General features: G+C 39.1%; 1 protein-coding gene across 9 annotated transcripts in view; it reads left to right on the forward strand.

Moving 5' to 3' along the window:
- Positions 1 to 23,115, forward strand: part of ADGRB2 (adhesion G protein-coupled receptor B2) — a 509,181-nt gene that overhangs the window by 379,280 nt on the left and 106,786 nt on the right. For 7 of the 9 annotated variants that reach the window (XM_044285131.1, XM_044285132.1, XM_044285129.1 and 4 more), the window contains 4 exons: positions 3,918 to 4,082; positions 4,973 to 5,137; positions 8,345 to 8,446; positions 8,712 to 8,818. In XM_044285131.1, the coding sequence (XP_044141066.1) occupies positions 3,918 to 4,082; positions 4,973 to 5,137; positions 8,345 to 8,446; positions 8,712 to 8,818 (539 nt within the window). The remainder of the gene's footprint in view (positions 1 to 3,917; positions 4,083 to 4,972; positions 5,138 to 8,344; positions 8,447 to 8,711; positions 8,819 to 23,115) is intronic. The other 2 variants (XM_044285135.1, XM_044285136.1) reach the window with 2 other exon arrangements.

A 23,115-nucleotide genomic window follows, 5' to 3' on the forward strand; every position in this document is an offset into this window, starting at 1 on the left:
GGAAAAATTAAAAAGTTAAGGCTCCGGGAAGGCAGGGACTAAAAACACAAAAATGAAAATTGGCCGAGTACTTAAAAGGATTTTCTGAGATTTTAATACTGATGACTAGTGTTTTTTTTGTTTTGTTTTGTTTGTTTAGTAACTGGCCATGCAGCTCTATAGTGTAGTAGTTAAGATTCTTGGCTGTAATGTAGAAGGTTGTGAGTTTGAATCCTGCCAGAAACTTTTCAGGAATAGAGGCAAAATTAGATTTAACTACTCTGGGTGTCCCCAAGCACTGACTCCATATATGGACATAGCTATATATGGAATCAGAGCAGGGACTCCTAAGCCGAACTAGAGTCCCGACACCCTCCCCTCTTCAGAGCAGGGAGTGCCTGGTTTAATGCTCTGGTTCTCCCATTGACTTCCATTGTGCTACAGAGCACCCGAGCATCGGGAAGTGTTCTACTCTACCAAAGTGCCCAAGCACACGATCACTTTGGTGCTCGACCAACACTACTAATGACCTATCCAGTATCTGATCGGTGGGGGGCCGACAACCAGGACCCCTGCGATTTGCTGTTTGAGAAACTACTGGTTCTCCTGTGAGTGCCACAGCCTTCTTGCAGCTTACCAAGCACACCGCCATATATAGTATAGCGGTTGTGCTTGGTCTCACAGCTCATCCCCGTTCACTTCTATGGGGATGAGATGTGCCTAGCCCGCATGACAGATAAACATGTGGTCACTGGCCTGGGTTAAGCTTTAAGAAGGCTGCTACACTTACAGGAGTGTTTGTGCCGTCTTAAATAGCTGATCAGCAGGTGTCCCGTGTGTCGAACCCCTACCGATCAGATATTGATGACCTATCCTGAGGATAGGTCATTAGTATTAAAATCTTTGAAAACCCCTTAAGGGGGTAAAGTATATATTACTGCTTCTACCTTCTTCTGTACTCTGTGCATAGTGCTCACTGAGCGCTATGCAGTAAATAGAGGAAGCAGCTATACGATTTCTCTATAGGACCTGTCTCAGGAGCAGAGCTGCTGGGTCTTAGCAGACCCTGAAGAGCTGTGCCTTGTAAAATACCCCCAAGGGAGGCTTTTCCCCCCTAGAAGCTGGGTCACCTTTGGATGCCCCAGTTACAGTGGAAAAGTGCAAAAAAAAGGTGGCAGTGTCCCCAGAGGTCCTCTTGGGGGATATATTATGTACCAAAAATACATTAACAATTAGGTAAAAAATATATGATAAGACTAAAAGAAAAAAATGCTAAACTATACATAATATACAGTGGATATAAAAAGTCTACACACCCCTGTTAAAATGTCAGGTTTCTGAAAATCATTTCAGAACTTTTTCCACCTTTAATGTGACCTATAAAGTGTTCAACTCAATTGAAAAACAAACTGAAATCTTTTAGGTAGAGAGAATAAAAAATATTAAAATAAAATATGGTTGCATAAGTGTGCACACCCTTAAACTAATAATTTGTTGAAGCACCTTTTGATTTTATTGCAGCACTCTGTCTTTTTGGGTATGAGTCTATCAGCATGGCACATTTTGACTTTGCAAAAACACTCCAAATCTGTCAGATTGCGAGGGCATCTCCTGTGCACAGCCCTCTTCAGATCACCCCACGGATTTTCAATCAGATTCAGGTCTGGGCTCTGGCTGGGCCATTCCAAAACTTTAGGGTCCATTCACCCGTCCGTTGTTTCTTTCCTGATCTGTTCCGTTTTTTGCGGAACAGATCTGGACCAGTTCTGTACCCATTTATTTTCAATGGGTCCTGAAAAAAAATCTGACATTGAGATGTCTGTTTTTTTTCAGGACCCATTGAAAATGAATGGGTACAGAACTGGTCCAGATCTGTTCCGCAAAAAATGGAACAGATCAGGAAAGAATCAACGGACGTGTGAATGGACCCTTAATCTTCTTCTGGTGAAGCCATTCCTTTGTTGATTTGGATGTATGCTTTGGGTCGTTGTCATGCTGAAAGACGAAGTTCTTCTTAATGTTCAGCTCTCTAGCAGAAGCCTTAAGGTTTTGTGCCAATATTGACTGGTATTTGGAACTGTTCATAATTCCCTCTAGCTTTACTAAGGCCCCAGTTCCAGCTGCAGAAAAGCAGCCCAAAGCATGATGCTGCCACCACCATGTTTCACTGTGGGTATGGTGTTCTTTTGATGATGTTCAGTGTTGTTTTTGCGCCAAACATAGCTTTTGGAATTATGGCAAAAAAGTTAAACCTTATCAGACCTTATTAGACCTTTTCCCACATGCTTTTGGGACACCTTAGATGAGTTTTTGCAAAATGTAGCCTGGCTTGGAGGTTTTCTTCATAAGAAAAAGCTTTCGTCTTGACACTCTACCCCCATAGCCCAGACATATGAAGAATACGGGGAGATTGTTGTCACATGTACCATACAGCCAGTACTTGCCAGATATTCCTGCAGCTCCTTTAATGTTTCTGTAGGCCTCTTGGTAGACTCCCAGACCAGTTTTCTTCTTGTCTTTTCATCAATTTTGGAGGGACGTCCAGTTCTTGGTAATGTCACTATTGTGCCATACTTTCTCCACTTGATGATGACTGTCTTCACTGTGTTCCATGGTATATCTAATGCCTTGGAAATTCTTTTGTACCCTTCTTCTGACTGATACGTTTTACCAATGAGATCTCCCTGATGCTTTGGAAGCTCTCTGTAAACCCAGGCTTTTGCTGTGGGATGCGACTAAGAAAATTTCAGGAAAGACCAACTAGAGCAGCTGAACTTTATTTGGGGTTAATCAGAGGCACTTTAAATGATGGCAGGTGTATGCTGACTCCTATTTAACATGATTTTGAATGTGATTGCTTAATTCTGAACACAGCTTCATCCCTAGTTATAAGAGGGTGTGCACACTTATGCAACCACATCATTATTATTATTATTATTATTTTTTCCCCCTAAACCTAAAAGATTTCAGTTTGTTTTTCAATTGAGTTGTACAGTTTATAGGTCACATTAAAGGTGGAAAAAGTTCTGAAATGATTTATCTTTATCTCATTTTTTTACAGCATAGAAACCTCACATTTTAACAGGGGTGTGTAGACTTTTTATATCCACTGTATATCAAAATGACTGATGCAAAATAGAGAACCCACTTTAAAAATGGTGTCAGTTTGCATACTTAAAAAATAAAAGCTATAGATTAAAAACAAAATGATTTATTTCGTAATTTTTGCAATTTTCCAAAATGAAAAATAAAACAAATTCTCAAAAAAAACAAAGGTTTTAATGTAAAAACATTTCCTACATTATTTTGTCAGGCCAACAAATAGAAAAATTGTTAAACCACCATTTGCACTAAATCATGAGAAAGTATCTGGTCATTAAGGTCTTTTCAGGCCTGGCCTTTAAATGGTTAAATAGCACTTTCTTCATAGCAGGAGGGGACGCGGCTTGCAGGTTAGGTCGGACAAGAGGTTTTCCTCTGCTATAACAGTCTATATTTCTATCATTACTGTCTAATTCACAGACCATGTGTTCTGGTCCCTAGACATTGTATTTTGTCACTTGTCGGAGGACTCTGAGATCAGAAGAGCAGTACAGGGCAATGAATTTCTTACGCGGCAGTCAAAAAGGGTTAAGAGCCACTGTTCCAGGACCCTGACCCCATCTATCTCTGGCTACCTATGTGCCCATGATTAATTCATCTCATTCGCTTGAAAGGTTGCTTCCTCCTTCTGTCCTTGTCAAGGGATGTCCCCACTGAGCTTAGAAGATTTCTTGCTTTAAGATGTTTATGAGGTTCCACTTAGAAGATGCAATTGCACAATAAATATTATTTATTGCATGGGGCTTGGTGCATTTATTTCCAGTGGGAATAGGCACAGCTGGTCTGTTTGTTGGAGGTTACTAAGTTCATTCTGCATTGCTCTCTCTCTCTTTCAGTGGAAGGGATATGGCTGGACTGGGGCCCGTGGGAAAGATGCTCTGTAACATGTTCAAACGGAACCCAACAAAGGAAAAGAGAGTGCAGCAACACAAGCCAAGCAGGCGGAGAGTGCAGGGGGCAGCAAACAGACACCAGGGAGTGCAGTAATCCCAATTGTCCAGGTAATTGAAGACCGGCGGATGGACAGACCAGTGTACCTGTTTCTATGCTTGTTTACCTTTTCAATTGGTGCCATAAAGGGCATTTTTTTTTATATAAAATGACGTCTGGCCATTATAAATCTTTTGCATAATATTTTTGAGTAGAAAAGGTGGTCTTCATGATGGAAGCAGCAGAATTAGGGCCAGTACATTTTCAGTTTTATTCCTACTAAAAATGTGATGATACACAATCCGTCCTGAAGTTTTTCCGTTATTACTACTAGTATGCCCGCTGTTGACTTAGCAGGTAGTTCATATCTGATCATCTAGCCTATTTTTTTTTTTTGAAATCTCTTTATAGCCTTTCCTTCTATCTTTATCTCTGCCATCTTTCTCTGATTACAGAACCCAACATTAACTGCTCTCTCATCCCACATTATGTGCATCTGGCTCTCTGCCTCATTCTGTTACATGCCATCCAGGTTTTCAGTACTATTTTCAGATATGCTGTTTTTCTTTACTACAGTAGTTTTATTCATTCACTCCCTTTTTTTAAATGTAACTAGTGTTTTAGGTACAGGAACTCTATATTTTCCCCACTACACATCACTTACCTTACCTCCATTTTATGGCCTCTATCTATACCTTTTTACTGTAGCTTTAAACATTCCTTGGATTTTTTTCTTTACACCTCATACTTTGGTCTTTTTTCTCTTTAGTCACTCCTTATTTCCTAATTTATGCTCCCTTTTATTCATTTTTTTGTCATCTCTCCATATTTTGCTACATTCTCTAATCTTTCACCTCTTACCCTTTTTAACTTTCCTCTGCCCCTTCCCCTCTTTTTATACCCTTTTGTGTTCCTTTTTCTTTATACTTTCCTCTGCTTCCTGCCCCTTCACACTCTCTAGGGGATGGAAAATGGGGCCCGTGGAATCATTGGAGCTTGTGCTCCAAAACATGTGACAGTGGCTGGCAGCGACGCTACCGGATGTGTCAGGGAACAGGATTACAAGGATATCCATGCGAGGGCTCCGGGGACGAGGTCAGGACGTGCAGTGAAAAGAAATGCCCAGGTATCCACCCAATACATCTCCTGTGTGTGCTGAGTGGAGGTGCCAATTTTAACCCATTTAGGGCTTACCTCCTTCTGAGTGAAATAGGCATATCATAAAACATACTCAAATATTTGCATATATGTACAATACACCCATGCCTTACATGATAGGTGATCATATATTGAATTAAAAAAAGTCTTTGCACCCCTGTTAAAATGCTATTTTTTGTCATATAAAAAATCAGACCAAGAAGAATTATTTCAGAACTTTTTACCACCTTAAATGTCACCTATAATCTGTACAATTCATTTGAAAAACAAACTGAAATCTTATAGGGGGGGAAATAAAAATAAAGAACTAAATGTGGTTGCATAAATATGCAGATCCTTAAACTAATGCTTTTGTTAAGTAATTTTATGGTAGAAATCTATCAGCATGGCACTTCTAGAGTTGCACACTCTCTCTTGCAAAAGCTCTCCAACTCTGTCAGATTGAGAGGGCATCTCTTGTACACAGCCCTCTTCAGGTCAACCCACAAATTTTCAATTGGATTCAGGTCTGGGCTCTGGCTGGGCCATTCCAAAACCCAAAAATCTTCTGGCAAAGGCATTTTTTATTTTTTTATGTGGAGGTAGGCCTTCCATTGTTGTCATGCTGAAAGGTGAAATTCATCTTCATCCCTAGCTGTTTAGCAGAGACCTGAAGGTTTTGTGCCAAAATTGACTGATATTTGGCATAATGCTGCCTCCACCATGTTTCACTGTGGGTATGGTGTTCTTTTGGTGATACGAAGTGTTGGCTTTGCTGCAAACATACCTTTTGGAATTATGACCGAAATGTTCAATCTTAGTCTTATCAGACCATAATACATTTTCCCACATGCTTTTGGCAGACTTGATGTAGGTTTTGGCAAAAAATAGTCAGGGTTGGATTTTTTCTTTGTAAGGAAAGGCTTCCATCTTGCCAACCTACCCCACAGCCCAGACATAAGAAGAATATGTCACATGCAGTACACAACCAGGGCTTGCCAGAAATTCCTGCAGCTCCCACTTGGCAGCCTCCAAGCCCCACAAGCCTTCTACTTGTTTTTAATTCAGTTCTTGGGATTGTCACTATTGTGCCAAATTTTATCCACTTCTTGTTGACTGTCTTTTCTGAGTTTTTGTACTCTTTTCCTAACTAATATGTTTCAACAATAATATCGCTTTGATGTGATGTAAACTGTTTATATACCATGGCTTTTGCTGTAAAATGCAACTATAAGGAAATGTCAGAAAAATCCTGGTAGAACAGGGTTAATATGGGGTTAATCAGATTCACTTTAAATGATGACAGCTGTGTACTGACTACAATTTAACATAATTTAAATGTGATTGGCTAATTCTGAACACAACGACATCCCCAATTATAACAGGGTGTTCACACTTATGCAACCATATGACTTTGGTTTTGTTATTTTTATTCCCCCCTCTAAATTATTTCAGCGTGTTTTTTAATAGAATTATTATGGGTCGGCTATTTCTGTCGGCCCCATAGAAATGAATGGAAGCGTCAGCCGCGCATGCGTGGTGAGCTCCCATTCACTTTTAAGGGGAGAGTGAGTGGCGGTTGCCGGACTCCAGAAAACCCGGGGTTCTACGACCACTACCTTTCCCGCTCTGTTCTTGGTGTAGGTGCAGGTCCCAGAGGTGGGACCCGCACCTATCAGCCAATAGAGGCATATCCTAGCAATATCTCAGATGGGAATACCGCTTCAAATCTGAAATAATTTGTCTTGGTCACATTTTTTATATGACAAAATTCTGGCATTTTAACAGGGGTGTGTGTACTTTTTATATCCACTGTACATATGTTTTTCTGTGCATAGGTAAATGGGTACTAGGTTTCTTCAAAAATTGTAATCCTTATGCAGAACATCGCAAAAATATTAATTTGTCAAAATTTGTGCTACTGAAATATAATTGATTATTGTGTTTGTAACCCCCAATACATATAGCGGGTTATAAAATTGAAAGATTGTTATGTTGGATTCCAGTAGCTTTAAGGAATTTTTATTCAGTAAGGCCCTGAATAACTTTGCTATAATGGCAAGCAATTTTTCTTTTGATACGACTGGAAATCAAATTTGGCAAAGTTAAAAAAAAAAAAATAGCAGCCAATGGTTGAGTTCATGAACCACTTCAAAGTTGCTATATACGCTACTGCATGATGGTATTATTTTTTACTGGTCGTTCCGACTCTTGTAGAAATAGTTACAATATTTATATATGTAATTTATTGTTGTATTAGCATATAAATTACTTTGTGAATGCCTGGCGTTATATGGCAGATGGTAGGTTTTAGATACATAATACAGCAGATGGTAGTTTTAGGTACATAATATACCACTTAAAATATGCTAAATTATATTCACAATTGTTACATTTTGAAACCTTCAGCTAGAACATGGACGTATCATATTAAAACAATATGCACGAAAGGATCCTTATAATCACACCTGAAATAGTGCATACTCTTCCTCTGCCCTTAATCACTAAGAAGAATTCTGTTTTGCAAGTCAGATTTTTTATCTTATAACTTTATAGCTCTTATAATTGAAAGTCTTAACTTATAAGGTTTATATTTTCAATGTCATACACTTAAGGGTAGGTCCCAAAATGCTAGTTCATGAGACCGTGCTTATGAGTCCACTATAGAATGAATTGTCAAGTTGAGGTGGCACATACACTCTTCTGTACTCCTCCGGCCTTTTCCTTGCTTTGTATCCCATCTTGACTGCAATTTTTGTTCACCACCACCTCTTCACCTCCAAAACCAGGCCTCTTACACGTCTCATCTTATTCTCCACATGCTCTTTCTGCTTTTGTTTCTTTATTCCTCTCTTGTCCTCCTTTCATCCTCTCGGCATGCCAGCTTCCTCTGTGGGCTTTTGCTCACAGGCTAGTGGGCTTACTAAAAGCAATGATTGTTCTTGTTTCATGGGAAGGTCACAGCTTGCTATTTACACATATTACTCCAACTACTGTGAGGTCAACAAAGAAAGGTCATGCCATCACACTCTGCTTAGTATCCTTGGGCAGATCACAAGGTGTATAACATGACTGGAAGCTGTGAGATCTCATCTTCAGCCTTTGAGAGATCTGTGAAGTAAGGGTGGGCTGGGCAGGTAGGTCTTAGTTGACTTTATAACCGGTTATTTCATGATAGCACTTTCCTTCTTCACAGCATTACACGAAATGTGTAAAGATGAGTATGTCTCATCTATGACCTGGAAGAAAACAGCTGCAGGCGAAATTGTGTACAACAAGTGTCCTCCAAATGCCACAGGTCAGTTGCACTTGATCACACCTTGTCAAAACCTTGCTGTATTTTTCCAGTCTTGTCTGTTTCGTTTGAATGTTCTATTGTTTCTCCTAGGTTTATTTTACTTTAATCCACCTTTTTACTTGTATTTTTGTTTAAGGCTGCTTTCTTCTCATTTGTTTTCTTCCCGATAAGGTTTTTTGTTCCACCTTCTGTCATCTCTGACTTTGTCTCTCAGTGTGTGCTCTCTCTTCTTGCTTAACTTAGTGATCTCTATATCCTCTTGCAGGATCAGCAAGTCGTCGCTGTCTGCTCAGTCCCCAGGGTGTTGCCTACTGGAGTTCTCCGAGTTTTGCCCGTTGCGTTTCCCATGACTACAGATATCTTCATCTTGCAGTAATTACAAGTTCTTCTTACTTTACCACATTATTTGCATGTCATTTATTTACAAGAAACCAGAATTCTGTATGCCAGTCTGTCATTATTAACTTAGCTTGGCTTTGGCTTACAAGATGAAGCTCTTTGCAGACAGAATGCTTGCCACTGTTGACTATGCACATGAGACTACACACAGGGCAGATGCACTATTTGTTTGATCAAGTGTGTGAAACATTTGGTTGTTTTTAATGTCTCAGGATGATTTGGTGCTTTCATTTTAGTGGATTATATCAGTAGGCAATGGTGTATCTCTTCATTTCAGTCTTATTTTGTTAGATTAAATATCAAAGGGTTCACAGTGATTTTGGAGGAGGACATCTTGTTGCTGTATAATGAATATTGTGCATAAATTATTCCTTGGCTTAAGTACAAGTATATCTCTAAGCTGAGAGCGGGGAGAGTTTGAGTAACCAAACAAATGACAGAAAACTTTAAGGGTACGTTCAGGTTTGTGGGGGGGTGGGGGGGGGGGGGATTGACACAGATTTTGCTGCAAATTGGTAGTAAATCTGCAGCAAAATCAGTTTCCTGCTGATTTCAACAAAGCTGAAATTAACCAAAGTATTGTACTTCATTATAAATTGTTGATGCGTAATGCTCTGAAACATCTGACATATCCTCATAGAAAATGTGATAAATAAAAACTACAGAAAAACATTGATAATAATTTTTTTACACCCACCTTCTAAATGTTCTAATGCTCCCATGCTGTCGCTCTGATTCTTGCTACTTTGATCATGGGCCTGCAGCTGTCGCCTGCTATTCATGCACTTGTGACTGCTGAGGTCAGTTATTGGCTGCAGTGGCCACATACATGATGAATGTCACATGAACACTGCAGGTTCAGTGGGGATCGGAGTGGCAGAGACTGGAGCAGCAGTGTGGGACATTTAAAAGGAGAGTGTAATTTTCTTTTCATTTCATTTTCTTTTCTGTTCTCTGCCTCTTAAAAATAAATAAAAATCTTGGACAATCCTTTAAAACCTCAAGAGTATCTTGTTGCCATCTAAGGATCAAGTGTAATTCCGCCTTTTACAGACATTACCATATGGGTGTGTGAACAATTTATGTAACCTTGGAGAAAATAAGCAGGAATGGGGAAAATCCAACTCATGTTCATGACTTTATCTCCCAAAAGAACAAATGATTTGGAATTCCTAAATTTAATGTGCTTGATGATGCCAGAGTCAGCACACCCACAACACATGCAGTAAGATGAGTGTCGAGACCTGTTACGACAAAATTTCCGTAACTCAGCTTACTTTATTGAGCATTGTAACAATTCATTTATGTACCAGTTTGCACTACTTTCGGCTTTATTTCGGCCGTAATGACCTTATGCACTGACACCATAAGTTTATTTCCTCTGTTGCGCTGTTTATTCTACCTTACTTTGAAAACAATAAACACATTTTGAAAAGAAAAGAAAGATAGTCAGCAGCTTCCGATAAATTTACAGTAGATGACTTTGCTTTTCTGCCTATGGGCTCCTTGAGCTGTTACTTTAGTAGGCATACTTTTCTAGTGCTAGTATAATACCTACAAAGATAGTGAGTATTAAAACCCAAACGTGGATTGGAACATAACATATAAAGGACAGCAATAGTACATGCTTAAAGTGTAACTGTCATTTTCTTTTTATTTTTGTAATGTATAGGGACAGTGATTCTGACAATTTTAGTAATGTACTTTAATTACTGAAATTGTACATTTCTGTTAGAAAAATACCTGTAAAGTGACCCATTTTGAGCCCTAGCAACGCTCCTCTGTCTTCTGTTCACATAACTGTGGAGACACGCTCTACACTGACTGTGTTATGTAAACAGAGGACAGAGGAGCATTGCTAAGGCTCAAAATGGGTCCCTTTGCAGCTATTTTTCTAACAGAAATGTACGATTTTAGTAATTAAAGTATATTACAAAAATAGTCAGTATCACTGTCCCTATACATTACTAAAATAAAATGAAAATGACAATTACACTTTAAGCAAGTACTATTGCTGTCCTTTATATGTTATGTTCCGATCCACGTTTGGGTGTTAATACTCACTATCTTTGTAGGTATTATACTAGCACTAGAAAAGTTACAGTATATTATGAAATGGCATGTTGTATGACTCATGATGCCGATGATGCCATATCCCAGAGTTGCTTTACTGGATTGAGATCTAGTAACTGTACAAGTCACTAACTTAAAAACAACATAAATTAATTGTGATGTTTGTGGTATCCCAGTCAGATGGGACATGATTTGTGGCATGTCATTTTTTCTTGTTTTAAGAAGCAAGTTAAAGATATATAAACTATGCCATAAAGGGAGAACATGATTAGCAACATCTCGAGTAAGCTGTAGTAAAATGTATGCTTACATTCTTGTACTGTACACCTTTTTCTTTTCATTTATATTTTTATTACATTTCTAACAACACACAAAAAAACTAAACAGAGGAGATGCAGGTGCCACATTAGTAATATCATTAAAGGGGCTGTCTCATCTCGCTGTTACTAAGGCGAGATGAGACACAGTTTTGACCACCTCTAAGACAGGAAACAGCCGAGTGCTCTGGCACTCCACGGCTTCAGTAGCTCTCATTGCCGCGCATGAGAGCTACTGAAACAGCGTAGCACAGCAAGCTATGTTGTTTCTGAGTTAGGGAGACAGTATAGCTTACTGTGCTACATTATTTCAGTACAGCAATGAGAGCTACTGAAGCAGTGGAGCGCCAGAGCACTCTGCTGTTTACCAGCCTGCTGGTGGTCAATAGGGTGTCTCAGCTCACTTTAGCAACGGTGAGATGACACAACCCCTTTAAGAACAAAGTAACATTTCAATTAGATAATTTTTCACAATAGGATGAAGAATGTAGTGCTGCAGAAGATAAGAGCTGTGAACGCAACGGTGGTCATTTATTAAGACTGGCGTTTTAGACGTTGTTCTTAATAACCACTAAAACCGAAATTATGAAGAGGCGCCGGCCTCTATATCGCTTCAGCATATCCAGCAACAGTCCAAATGTAAGCCAGGCTCCTTGCTGGCTTACATTTAGACCATGTTTTACTTCTAAAACATGGGTAGAAAATTATGAATAGGACGGGCCTGCCGGGCGGTCCCCTTCTTCTTCCATGCCATGCCCATGGGCTGTCCGCATCCGTAGTTCTGTTCCGCGACCCCGCAAAAAAAAAATAGAACATGTCCTATTCTTGTCCACTATTGCAGACAAGAATAGGCATTTTCTATGATAGCGGTGACATGTGCTGTCCACAAATTGCTTTGTTTGTTCAAACATTGTTTGTTCTAATTCTGTGATCTCCAATTGGTGGATACAGATTTGTGACTCTCTAACCTTTTTTGGTTAGAACAGATGGAGATAAACTCCACTCTTATTGGAGCTTTATGTGCTGCCCAAATTACTGGTATAGGAATGCCTCAAAAAGAGTTCAATTAAAAGCATGTAATAAAGAGTTGGATGTTTTTGCCTGACTGGAGGTGATTAAGAGCAGGGTTTCATTTAGATGCCAGGGAAGCTTGCCAGGGCCAAGGGGGGAATTTTTCAGGATAATTTCTATTGGGGAGTGATTCAAGTGAATACAAGAGACAGTATGAGCTCTCTGGGTTTGTGGTAGTAAAAGATGAGCGATGAACATTGTCCAGTCTGTGATATGAATTATGGGGAGTAGAATAGTAAGTGTAATCTCTACCATTGGGTCGTAGGAAATGCCAGGTGTCAGCAAGGGATAACATTTTTGGGAACTTAATATGTTTCAGGGCTCGACATTTAAGTCTCCTCCCACAATTAGTGCTCTCTCTCACTGAAGCTGCCTATTATATAAAAGGGAAAAAAAGGAAGAGAGGAGGCAGCACCTCGTATAGGTATAGGAAAACCGAATGGAGTTGTGATAGGTCACAACGCCTCCGAATCGCTTTTCTGGATGATCACTCATCCAGTTCACGGGAGAAGAGAAGACTGCATCTGCTGCCCCTGGTCTGTATCCCTTGCCGTAGTTACGGTTATCAGGATAACATACGTGCGGAGAAGTGGAGAAAAATCAGACCATTCTGGGTGGTGCTGATGCAGGAAGAACTTATTACTCAGAAGGTACCAATAAAGGTAATCTTTTTATTAATGAAGGTCTACGCGTTTCGGGGGCAGAACATCCCCCTTCATCAGGACAATAAAAATTATTATTACATTACAGGTCTGATTTTTCTCCACTTCTCCGCATGAAGCTACCTATTAGAGAGATTGTGGTGTAGAGCCTGAGGTGGTTGACCAGTTTTAGTTGCATATATGTTGGCCAGGGTTATTAGTGCATTGTTGAGCTTTCCTTAGAGAAAGAGAAATCTATCACCTGGTTCTGAGTGGGAGGTAACTAATTGAATTGATGGATACTACCTTAAAGCCTTTATTTAGATCAAAGGCGTGAAACCAGTGGTTGAAATAATGTCTATCGAACTAAGGAGTTTTGGAGGGTAGGAAATAGGTTTCCTGTAACAGCAAAAGATTGGCGTGATTCTTTTTCAAATGTTGTAGGATTTGTCTGCGTTTGACAGCTGAATTTAAATCTTTAATATTGTATGAAATAAGTGTACTCATAATGCATGAGAGAAAAGAGTGTTGTATGAGACCCCAGAGGTTCAAGGGGGAAGGCGGGGGGGGGGGGCATGGAGCAACTGAGTTCCTGGGTGAGAATAATACAGTTGAACAAAGATGACGTAAGTATGTATAACATTAGAAGTTGACCATTAAGCATGAACAATATAATCTGTACCTTAGAACTTGGGCAGATAAGGCTCTAAGTGGTGAAAAACAGCTGACTTGCTCATTCGGACATATGCAGAGATTGACCTGACTCTTATGGAGTGGGACAAGCCACACAACTCTTATACAGTGGGACAGGCCATACAACAAATGTGGGTAAGTGGAGTGGAGCTTGGTGATAACTTGTCTGTCTATGCCTGACTTAAAATGCAGGAGCAGGCAAAAACAGTTAAATGTTGACAGCTAGGGAAGGTTTTAGAGTGATAAACAACAGCAGTAGTCCTTAGGAGACAATAATTGCCAGGAAAACCAATGGCATATCACATGGAAAGGAGATAAACAGTATCACCAGAGGAGTCCATATTGATTCTCTTAGGAGTTACTGCAGACCATCTTCTGAATCTACCATCTGCATGAGGTATCAGAAGTCAACAGCTCAGGGGTAAATCTTTAACTGCCTACTCAAATATCTTCTCATTGCAGCCTCTTAGCTGATTATTATAGATGCTGGTGTTGATCGAGCACCAAAGTGCTCAGGCCAAACACATCGGGATGCTAGGGTGCTCTACCATGTACCCAAGCACAATAGAAGTCAAAGGGAGAACCCAAGCATTAAACCAGACACCCCCTGCTCTTAAAAAAAGAGGGTGTCTAGTTTACAGAAAAAGGTTAGAAATTGATGAAAACACCACCAAAATGGTTTGACAATAGCATGGGGAGGACATCTGGATGCATCTTGGACTCCTATTACCTATGACATACAATAGACAACCACACAAAGTCTATATGCTAATAGCCGGGTATGTGCAAGCCAACAATAAATCCATGAGACAGATGCAGTCAGCATACCTTACAATGGCAGCCTTGTGGACTTTGAGACATTCAAAACCAGCTCTCATCTGACTGAGAGCCAGTAACCCTCAAAGTTGCTTCATATTTGTTGGATGGCTTGGGTGGACCTGCACACCTAGATCATTATTATTAGGGTGACAAAAAGTTTTTTGATTGTCCTGACATAATATTCAATAACCTTTCGATACAGTTTTTTCATGTAAACTCATTTGCATAAACATGGTCCTATGGGAAAGACATGCGATAAAAATTCGCGATTACAATATTCGCGATCTACACTACTCATGAACAGCACCATTTATTGGATTCATAGTCTTGTCATAAGACTATAAAACCAATAGAAGGCGCTGTTCATGAGTCATGAACTGCGCCATCTATTGGATTCATAGTCTTGTCATAAGCATCATCAACTTATAAAGCATCATCAATCCTTACATGAGGAAGCACTACCATGAGACTGCATGACAATAAAGCCACATGAACTCCAAAATGAGACACTGTACAGCTCCAGGAATACCTATAATAAAAAGAAAACTTTAAGCTACATCACCTGTATAGAAGGTGGGAGGGTTAGGGGGAGGGAAATGTTTAGGGAAAGGGTTATATGAAGCACGGACAAATCTAAATTTCCCTCGGAAACAAGGGAAAGAAGAGAAAAAGGAGCGCACAATAGGGTAGTATGTTCAAAACACCAGATAGGGATATCAGAGTGAGAAATATCCAAACTCACCTTATAGGGTTGTGCTCAGGCAGGCACAACGCTACTGTAAACTTGATAAAAATAAGACCATTTGAACCAGGGTTGCAGCCGCAGATTTTTGGGATCTTTTGGCTGGGATGTCCAGTCCCTCCAAAAGAATTCGTAGGTAAAGAGAAGAAAAAGTTCTGCATCGGCGCAAATCCACCAGTATGACCAGTCTTAAATAGATTATTTTTGTTTTTAATTGGAAACAACGCGTTTCGGGGATGAAACACTCCCCTTCATCAGGTTACATATATACATAGCAAGTATTACATTATTTATAGGTAAATAACTCCAAAAAAACCCGCCAAAAACGATGTACCTGGGTGACACCCCTTGTGGGAGGAGTTATCACCAGGTATCATCTGCATTTACAATATTTCAAATACCATTAAATAATTGTGACTGTGAACAGTTTAAATATAAAAATCGCATGGGTCTTGTGTCAAAATTCTTTGTAGATCATATTTTCTTTCTGTGGGTCAGACACATTGAGTATTGCTCCCGGTCATGTGATCACTGGTATTAGTGTCACATGACTCGGGAGTCCGGAAGTCTGTGCTGGCGTGATGCCGCTCGCTAGTATAGGGCGGAAGTGGAGAGGCCCTGGTCGCTTCAGACTGCGCATGTCTGCGCTGGCCGGCGGCTTGGATCTCTCACAGGATGATGGCCGCACTCTGCTCGCTCAAGCTGCGCATGCCCGTGCTAGCCGGCAGCTAGGATGTCACATGATCGTATCTTTGCGATCATGTGACCTACCCCACTTATCGTTCTGGTCTATGGGATACTGAGGATCTATTTCTAGAGCTGGATCGAGCTAGTTTAGAAAAATGTATGAAACATGAATAAATCAATGGAAATGTTTAAATAACCATTAGGGGTAATGATAAGAAAGAAATAGTAGATTTCTGTATGTCTCCAGTAGAGGTAATTGTATATATAAATACATGTATATACAGCAGGTATATCAGTAAATGCATTTATAGAAGTATATATATATTATGATAATAAATTGATAATAAAATTAGATAGATCCTTATATATATTTAATAAATAAAGCATGAATTAGATATGTATATAAAAATGTATAAAAAATCCTTATCAAATGTGAGATTCCAAAAAAAAAAAAAAGATTTTTCATTAAAAAAAAAAAGGTGAAATCACATAAAAGACTATATAAAAAAATATATAAAAAAACTATAAAAAAATATATATATAAATAAAAAAAAATAAAAAAATATATATATAGAAAGAAGAAAAAAAAAAGAAAGAAAAATATATATATATATATATAAAAAAGAAAGAAAAAAAATAATAATAATAATTTAAAAGGTGTATAGAGGTAAGGATAGATAGGTAAATAAATAAAGAAATATCCCCATTATAAATTAATTTCAAATGCCTCATTCAGACCATACGGGTTCAAACTATTGATTTTAAAAATCCAATACATCTCTCGACGTCTGATGTACTGGGCGTCTGTTTGGAGATGTAATGGAATATGTTCAATAGGTGTTATAGTGAACCCCGTTGGGTTCCCTTCATGGTGTTCTGCTGCATGTCTGGACACACTGTGTTTCATATACTTTTTTCGGATTTTTGAACGCTGTGTGTTAAAACGTTTGCGTAGAGTTTGTATTGTACGGCCCACATATTGTAGGTGGCAGGGGCACTCCAGTAAATAAATAACATGATTCGAGTTGCAGGTCAAGTGGGATTGAATTTCGAATGATTCCCCAGTGCTCTTACTACTAAAAGATGAACGTTGATAGATATTGGTGCAACAGAGGCATCTCGAATGGCCACATTTAAAACTCCCTTTCGGAGCATCACTCTCTTTTTCATTGTTGGGGTAATGTGTTGTAGATCTCATTTTGCTGGGGGCCAGTATATTTTTAAGGGTTTTGGCTCTTCTGTACGTGAATTTCGGATTTTCCGGAATGATTTGACTCAGTATTGGATCTCTTTTGAGGATATGCCAGTATTTCCCCAGAGTTGTCTTGATGGCATTGTGGTTTTGGTTGTATGTTGTTATAAAATTAAAACAGTATGAATGGGTATCGTCTTTGTTGTCGTTCTTTTTGTCATCACTTTTTCTGGAGGGGGCTAGACTTTCAAGTTGGGTTAGTTTGTTCACTTTTTCTCTGGCTCCTGAAATGATGTTGCTAGGATACCCTTTTTGATTGAAGCGAGATGTCAAAATATTGCATTGTGAACTGAAATCTGAGTCTAGTGTGCAATTCCTACGGATCCGTTTGAACTGGCTAAAGGGGACATTTGTCTTCCACTTTCTATAGTGTGTACTACTAAAATCCAGATAGCTATTGCTATCCACCTTTTTAAAGAAGGTTTGTGTTTGGATTTTATTGTTTTGGATGAAGAGCTCTAGATCTAAAAATTCTGTTTTTGTTCTGTCGTATGTGCCTGTAAACTTAATACCCCAATTGTTGGTGTTTAGGTGAGACATAAATTCTTCTATAGTTGACTGTTCACCGTCCCAAATGAAGATCAAATCATCGATATATCTTTTGAAGTAAATAATGTTTTTCTGCCAGAACTTAGTTTGGTATACAAAATGTTCTTCAAATCTGCCCATAAACAGATTCGCGAAGCTTGGCGCGAAACGCGTCCCCATAGCGGTGCCTCGTATCTGTTTATAGGTCTGCTCCTGAAAGGAAAAAACGTTGTGGGTGAGAATAAATTCCATGCCTTTAGTGATAAAGGTTTTTTGTTCTGGAGGCATTTCGGAGTCATTGTTTAGGAAGACAGTAGTACAATCGAGTCCTAAGTCCGTGTCATATCTCATGTTTATGTTTTTCTTTTTGATTTTATTTTTGCCTGCTCAGCATCCTCTTCTAGGTTTTTTCTTTTGGTGGGTTTCCGGCCCAGCGGATGAAAAAAATGAGTGATATCTACTGTTTTGGGGCTTTTCAAAAAACTCAAAAAACTGTGCACTACAATACATCGGTCACATATAATGCTGAGACCACTGGTTCCCTCATAGATGAGAGAGCTTCCATTGTACCCTCCACCCATCAGAATCAACAGGAGCGGAAACCCCGTAATAACTACACTTACAGAAACAATCATACATATAAGAACAGGTCCAATCAGAACCATAAAAATCCTCCATCTAGGTCTGCACCCAAATATATATACAGGGAACCACAAAACCCTACAATTCCATCACAGGAGAAATTTATTCTGTCTAACACCAAGGATATTCCTAACAATACAGAGAGACCCTCTAGTAACTATTCCCCCAAGATACCCTATGACAGCAAAGGGACCCCCATTTCCAAACCAAATTCCTCCAAACTAGAGTTTCATACTCCCCTACTCACGCCCAGTAAACTAGGTTCAGTTTCCCATCTTAAAAATACTTCACCCATCACGTCTCCATCAATCAAATCATTCCGGAAAATCCGAAATTCACGTACAGAAGAGCCAAAACCCTTAAAAATATACTGGCCCCCAGCAAAATGAGATCTACAACACATTACCCCAACAATGAAAAAGAGAGTGATGCTCCGAAAGGGAGTTTTAAATGTGGCCATTCGAGATGCCTCTGTTGCACCAATATCTATCAACGTTCATCTTTTAATAGTAAGAGCACTGGGGAATCATTCGAAATTCAATCCCACTTGACCTGCAACTCGAATCATGTTATTTATTTACTGGAGTGCCCCTGCCACCTACAATATGTGGGCCGTACAATACAAACTCTACGCAAACGTTTTAACACACAGCGTTCAAAAATCCGAAAAAAGTATATGAAACACAGTGTGTCCAGACATGCAGCAGAACACCATGAAGGGAACCCAACGGGGTTCACTATAACACCTATTGAACATATTCCATTACATCTCCAAACAGACGCCCAGTACATCAGACGTCGAGAGATGTATTGGATTTTTAAAATCAATAGTTTGAACCCGTATGGTCTGAATGAGGCGTTTGAAATTAATTTATAATGGGGATATTTATTTATTTATTTACCTATCTATCCTTACCTCTATACACCTTTTAAATTATTATATATATTTTTTTTTTCTTTCTTTTTTATATATATATATATTTTTTCTTTTTTTTTTTTTTTCTTCTTTCTATATATATATATTTTTTTTTATTTATATATATATTTTTTTATAGTTTTTTTATATTTTTTTTTATATAGTCTTTTACAGTCATGTGAAAAAATTAGGACACCCTTTGAAAGCATGTGGTTTTTTGTAACATTTTTAATAAAAGGTTATTTCATCTCCGTTTCAACAATACAGAGAGATTAAAGTAATCCAACTAAACAAAGAAAACTGAAGAAAAGTCTTTTCAAGATCTTCTGTAAATGTCATTCTACAAAAATGCCTATTCTAACTGAGGAAAAAGATAGGACACCCTTGACCCTAATAGCGAGTGTTACCTCCTTTGGCTGAAATAACTGCAGTGAGACGGTTCTTGTAGCCATCTACCAGTCTTCGACATCGGTCTGAGGAAATTTTACCCCACTCCTCAATGCAGAACTTTTTCAGCTGTGAGATGTTTGAGGGGTTTCTTGCACGTACAGCCCTTTTCAAGTCACCCCACAGCATCTCAATGGGATTCAAATCTGGACTTTGACTTGGCCATTCCAGGACTCTCCATTTCTTCTTTTTCAGCCAATCTTTGGTTGATTTACTAGTATGTTTTGGGTCATTGTCATGTTGCATGGTCCAGTTCCGCTTCAGCTTTAATTTTCTAACTGATGGTCTCACATGTTCTTCAAGCACCTTCTGATACACAGTAGAATTCATCGTGGATTCTATGATGGTGAGCTGACCAGGTCCTGCTGCAGCAAAGCAGCCCCAAACCATGACACTTCCACCTCCATGCTTCACAGTTGGTATGAGGTTCTTTTCTTGGAATGCTGTGTTTGGTTTACGCCAAACATGTCCTCTGCTGTTGTGTCCAAATAATTCAATTTTGGACTCATCTGTCCAAAGAACATTATTCCAGAAGTCCTGGTCTTTGTCAACTTTATCTCTGGCAAATGTCAGTCTGGCCTCGATGTTTCTCTTGGAAAGCAAAGGTTTCCTCCTTGCACACCTCCCATGCAAGTTAAACTTGTACAGTCTCTTTCTGATTGTAGAGGCATGTACTTCTACATCAACAGTAGCCAGAGCCTGCTGTAGTTCTCGAGATGACACTTTAGGGTTTTTGGAGACCTCTTTTAGCATCTTGCGGTCTGCTCTTGGGGTGAACTTGCTGGGGCGACCAGTCCTGGGCATGTTGGCAGTTGTTTTGAAAGCCCTCCACTTGTAGACTATCTTCCGGACAGTGGAATGGCTGATTTCAAAATCTTTTGAGATCTTTTTAAATCCCTTCCCAGACTCATAGGCTGCTACAATCTTTTTTCTGAAGTCCTCTGACAGCTCTTTTGCTCTCACCATGGTGCTCACTCTCACTTCAACAGTCAGGAGCACACCAAACTAAATGTCTGAGGTTTAAATAGGGCAAGCCTCATTCAACATGCAGAGTAACGATCTACTAATTATGTGCACCTGGTGTGATATACCTGTGTGAGATCTGAGCCAATTTAAGAGGGAATACATGTGAGGGTGTCCTATCTTTTTCCTCAGTTAGAATAGGCATTTTTGTAGAATGACATTTACAGAAGATCTTGAAAAGACTTTTCTTCAGTTTTCTTTGTTTAGTTGGATTACTTTAATCTCTCTGTATTGTTGAAACGGAGATGAAATAACCTTTTATTAAAAATGTTACAAAAAACCACATGCTTTCAAAGGGTGTCCTAATTTTTTCACATGACTGTATGTGATTTCACCTTTTTTTTTTTTATGAAAAATCTTTTTTTTTTTTTTTTGGAATCTCACATTTGATAAGGATTTTTTATACATTTTTATATACATATCTAATTCATGCTTTATTTATTAAATATATATAAGGATCTATCTAATTTTATTATCAATTTATTATCATAATATATATATACTTCTATAAATGCATTTACTGATATACCTGCTGTATATACATGTATTTATATATACAATTACCTCTACTGGAGACATACAGAAATCTACTATTTCTTTCTTATCATTACCCCTAATGGTTATTTAAACATTTCCATTGATTTATTCATGTTTCATACATTTTTCTAAACTAGCTCGATCCAGCTCTAGAAATAGATCCTCAGTATCCCATAGACCAGAACGATAAGTGGGGTAGGTCACATGATCGCAAAGATACGATCATGTGACATCCTAGCTGCCGGCTAGCACGGGCATGCGCAGCTTGAGCGAGCAGAGTGCGGCCATCATCCTGTGAGAGATCCAAGCCGCCGGCCAGCGCAGACATGCGCAGTCTGAAGCGACCAGGGCCTCTCCACTTCCGCCCTATACTAGCGAGCGGCATCACGCCAGCACAGACTTCCGGACTCCCGAGTCATGCGACACTAATACCAGTGATCACATGACCGGGAGCGATACTCAATGTGTCTGACCCACAGAAAGAAAATATGATCTACAAAGAATTTTGACACAAGACCCATGCGATTTTTATATATAAACTGTTCACAGTCACAATTATTTAATGGTATTTGAAATATTGTAAATGCAGATGATACCTGGTGATAACTCCTCCCACAAGGGGTGTCACCCAGGTACATCGTTTTTGGCGGTTTTTTTGGAGTTATTTACCTATAAATAATGTAATACTTGCTATGTATATATGTAACCTGATGAAGGGGAGTGTTTCATCCCCGAAACGCGTTGTTTCCAATTAAAAACAAAAATAATCTATATAAGACTGGTCATACTGGTGGATTTGCGCCGTTGCAGAACTTTTTCTTCTCTTTACCTAGGGAAAGGGTTATGGCACTGTTTATATGTGTTTTATCTTTGTTTTCGCTGCACATATCTGTGAAAAAGGAATATGACCTGTAATTTGATCCAATATGTACCTTTAAATGTAAATGTGCAAATTATATCAAAACCTAATAAAATGTATAAAAAAAAAAGACCACAAAACCAACAGATGCCACGGTTCATGAATCATGAACAGCTCCATCTATTGGATTCATAGTCTTGTCATGAGACTATGAAATCAATAGATGGAGCTGTTCATGAGTAGTGTTGATCGCGAATATTCTAATTGCAAATTTTTATAGTGAATTTTCTATGCAAATGGTGTTTCAGCTGAAAAACAAGCAGCTTCAGCTAATTTGCATATGTCCACAATTATGCAAATGAATTTACATTACAAAACTGTATAGAAAGGTTATTGAATATTATGTTAGGACAATCAAAAAACTTTTTGTCACCCTAATGATAATGATCTAGATGTGCAGGTCCACCCAAGCCATCCAACAGTTATGAAGCAACTTTGAGGCTTACTGGCTCTCAGTCAGATGAGAGCTGGTTTTGTCTCATAGTGCACAACACTGCCATTGTAAGGTGTGCTGATTGTATCTGTCTCATGGATAGATTGTTAGATTGCACATACCCAGCTTTTGGCATATAGCCTTTGTGTGGTTGTCTATTGTAGGTCATAGGTAATAGCAGTCCAAGATGCATCCAGACATCCTTCCCATGCTGTTTTCAAACCATTTCAGTGGTGTTTTCATCAATTTCTAACGTCTTTCTGTAAACAATCTCTTCTTCAGAGCAGGGGGTGCCTGTTTAATGCTTGGGTCCCCCCATTGATTTTCTTTGTGCTCGAGCATACACAGTATTTGGCCAAACATTGCGATGTGCCGAGCATGCTCGCTTAACACTAATAGATGCCTGTGTGCAGGGGCGTACCTAGAGCATTTGGCACCCGGGGCGAACCCTTTGTTTGGCACCCCCCCCCCCCCCCCCCCCCCCCCAAGAAAGTTAAGAAAACATGCACCAACTTTTTTCAATGTTTTCA

This window comes from Bufo gargarizans, chromosome 3 (assembly GCF_014858855.1).
Source record: "Bufo gargarizans isolate SCDJY-AF-19 chromosome 3, ASM1485885v1, whole genome shotgun sequence".
NCBI classification, from domain to species: domain Eukaryota; kingdom Metazoa; phylum Chordata; class Amphibia; order Anura; family Bufonidae; genus Bufo; species Bufo gargarizans.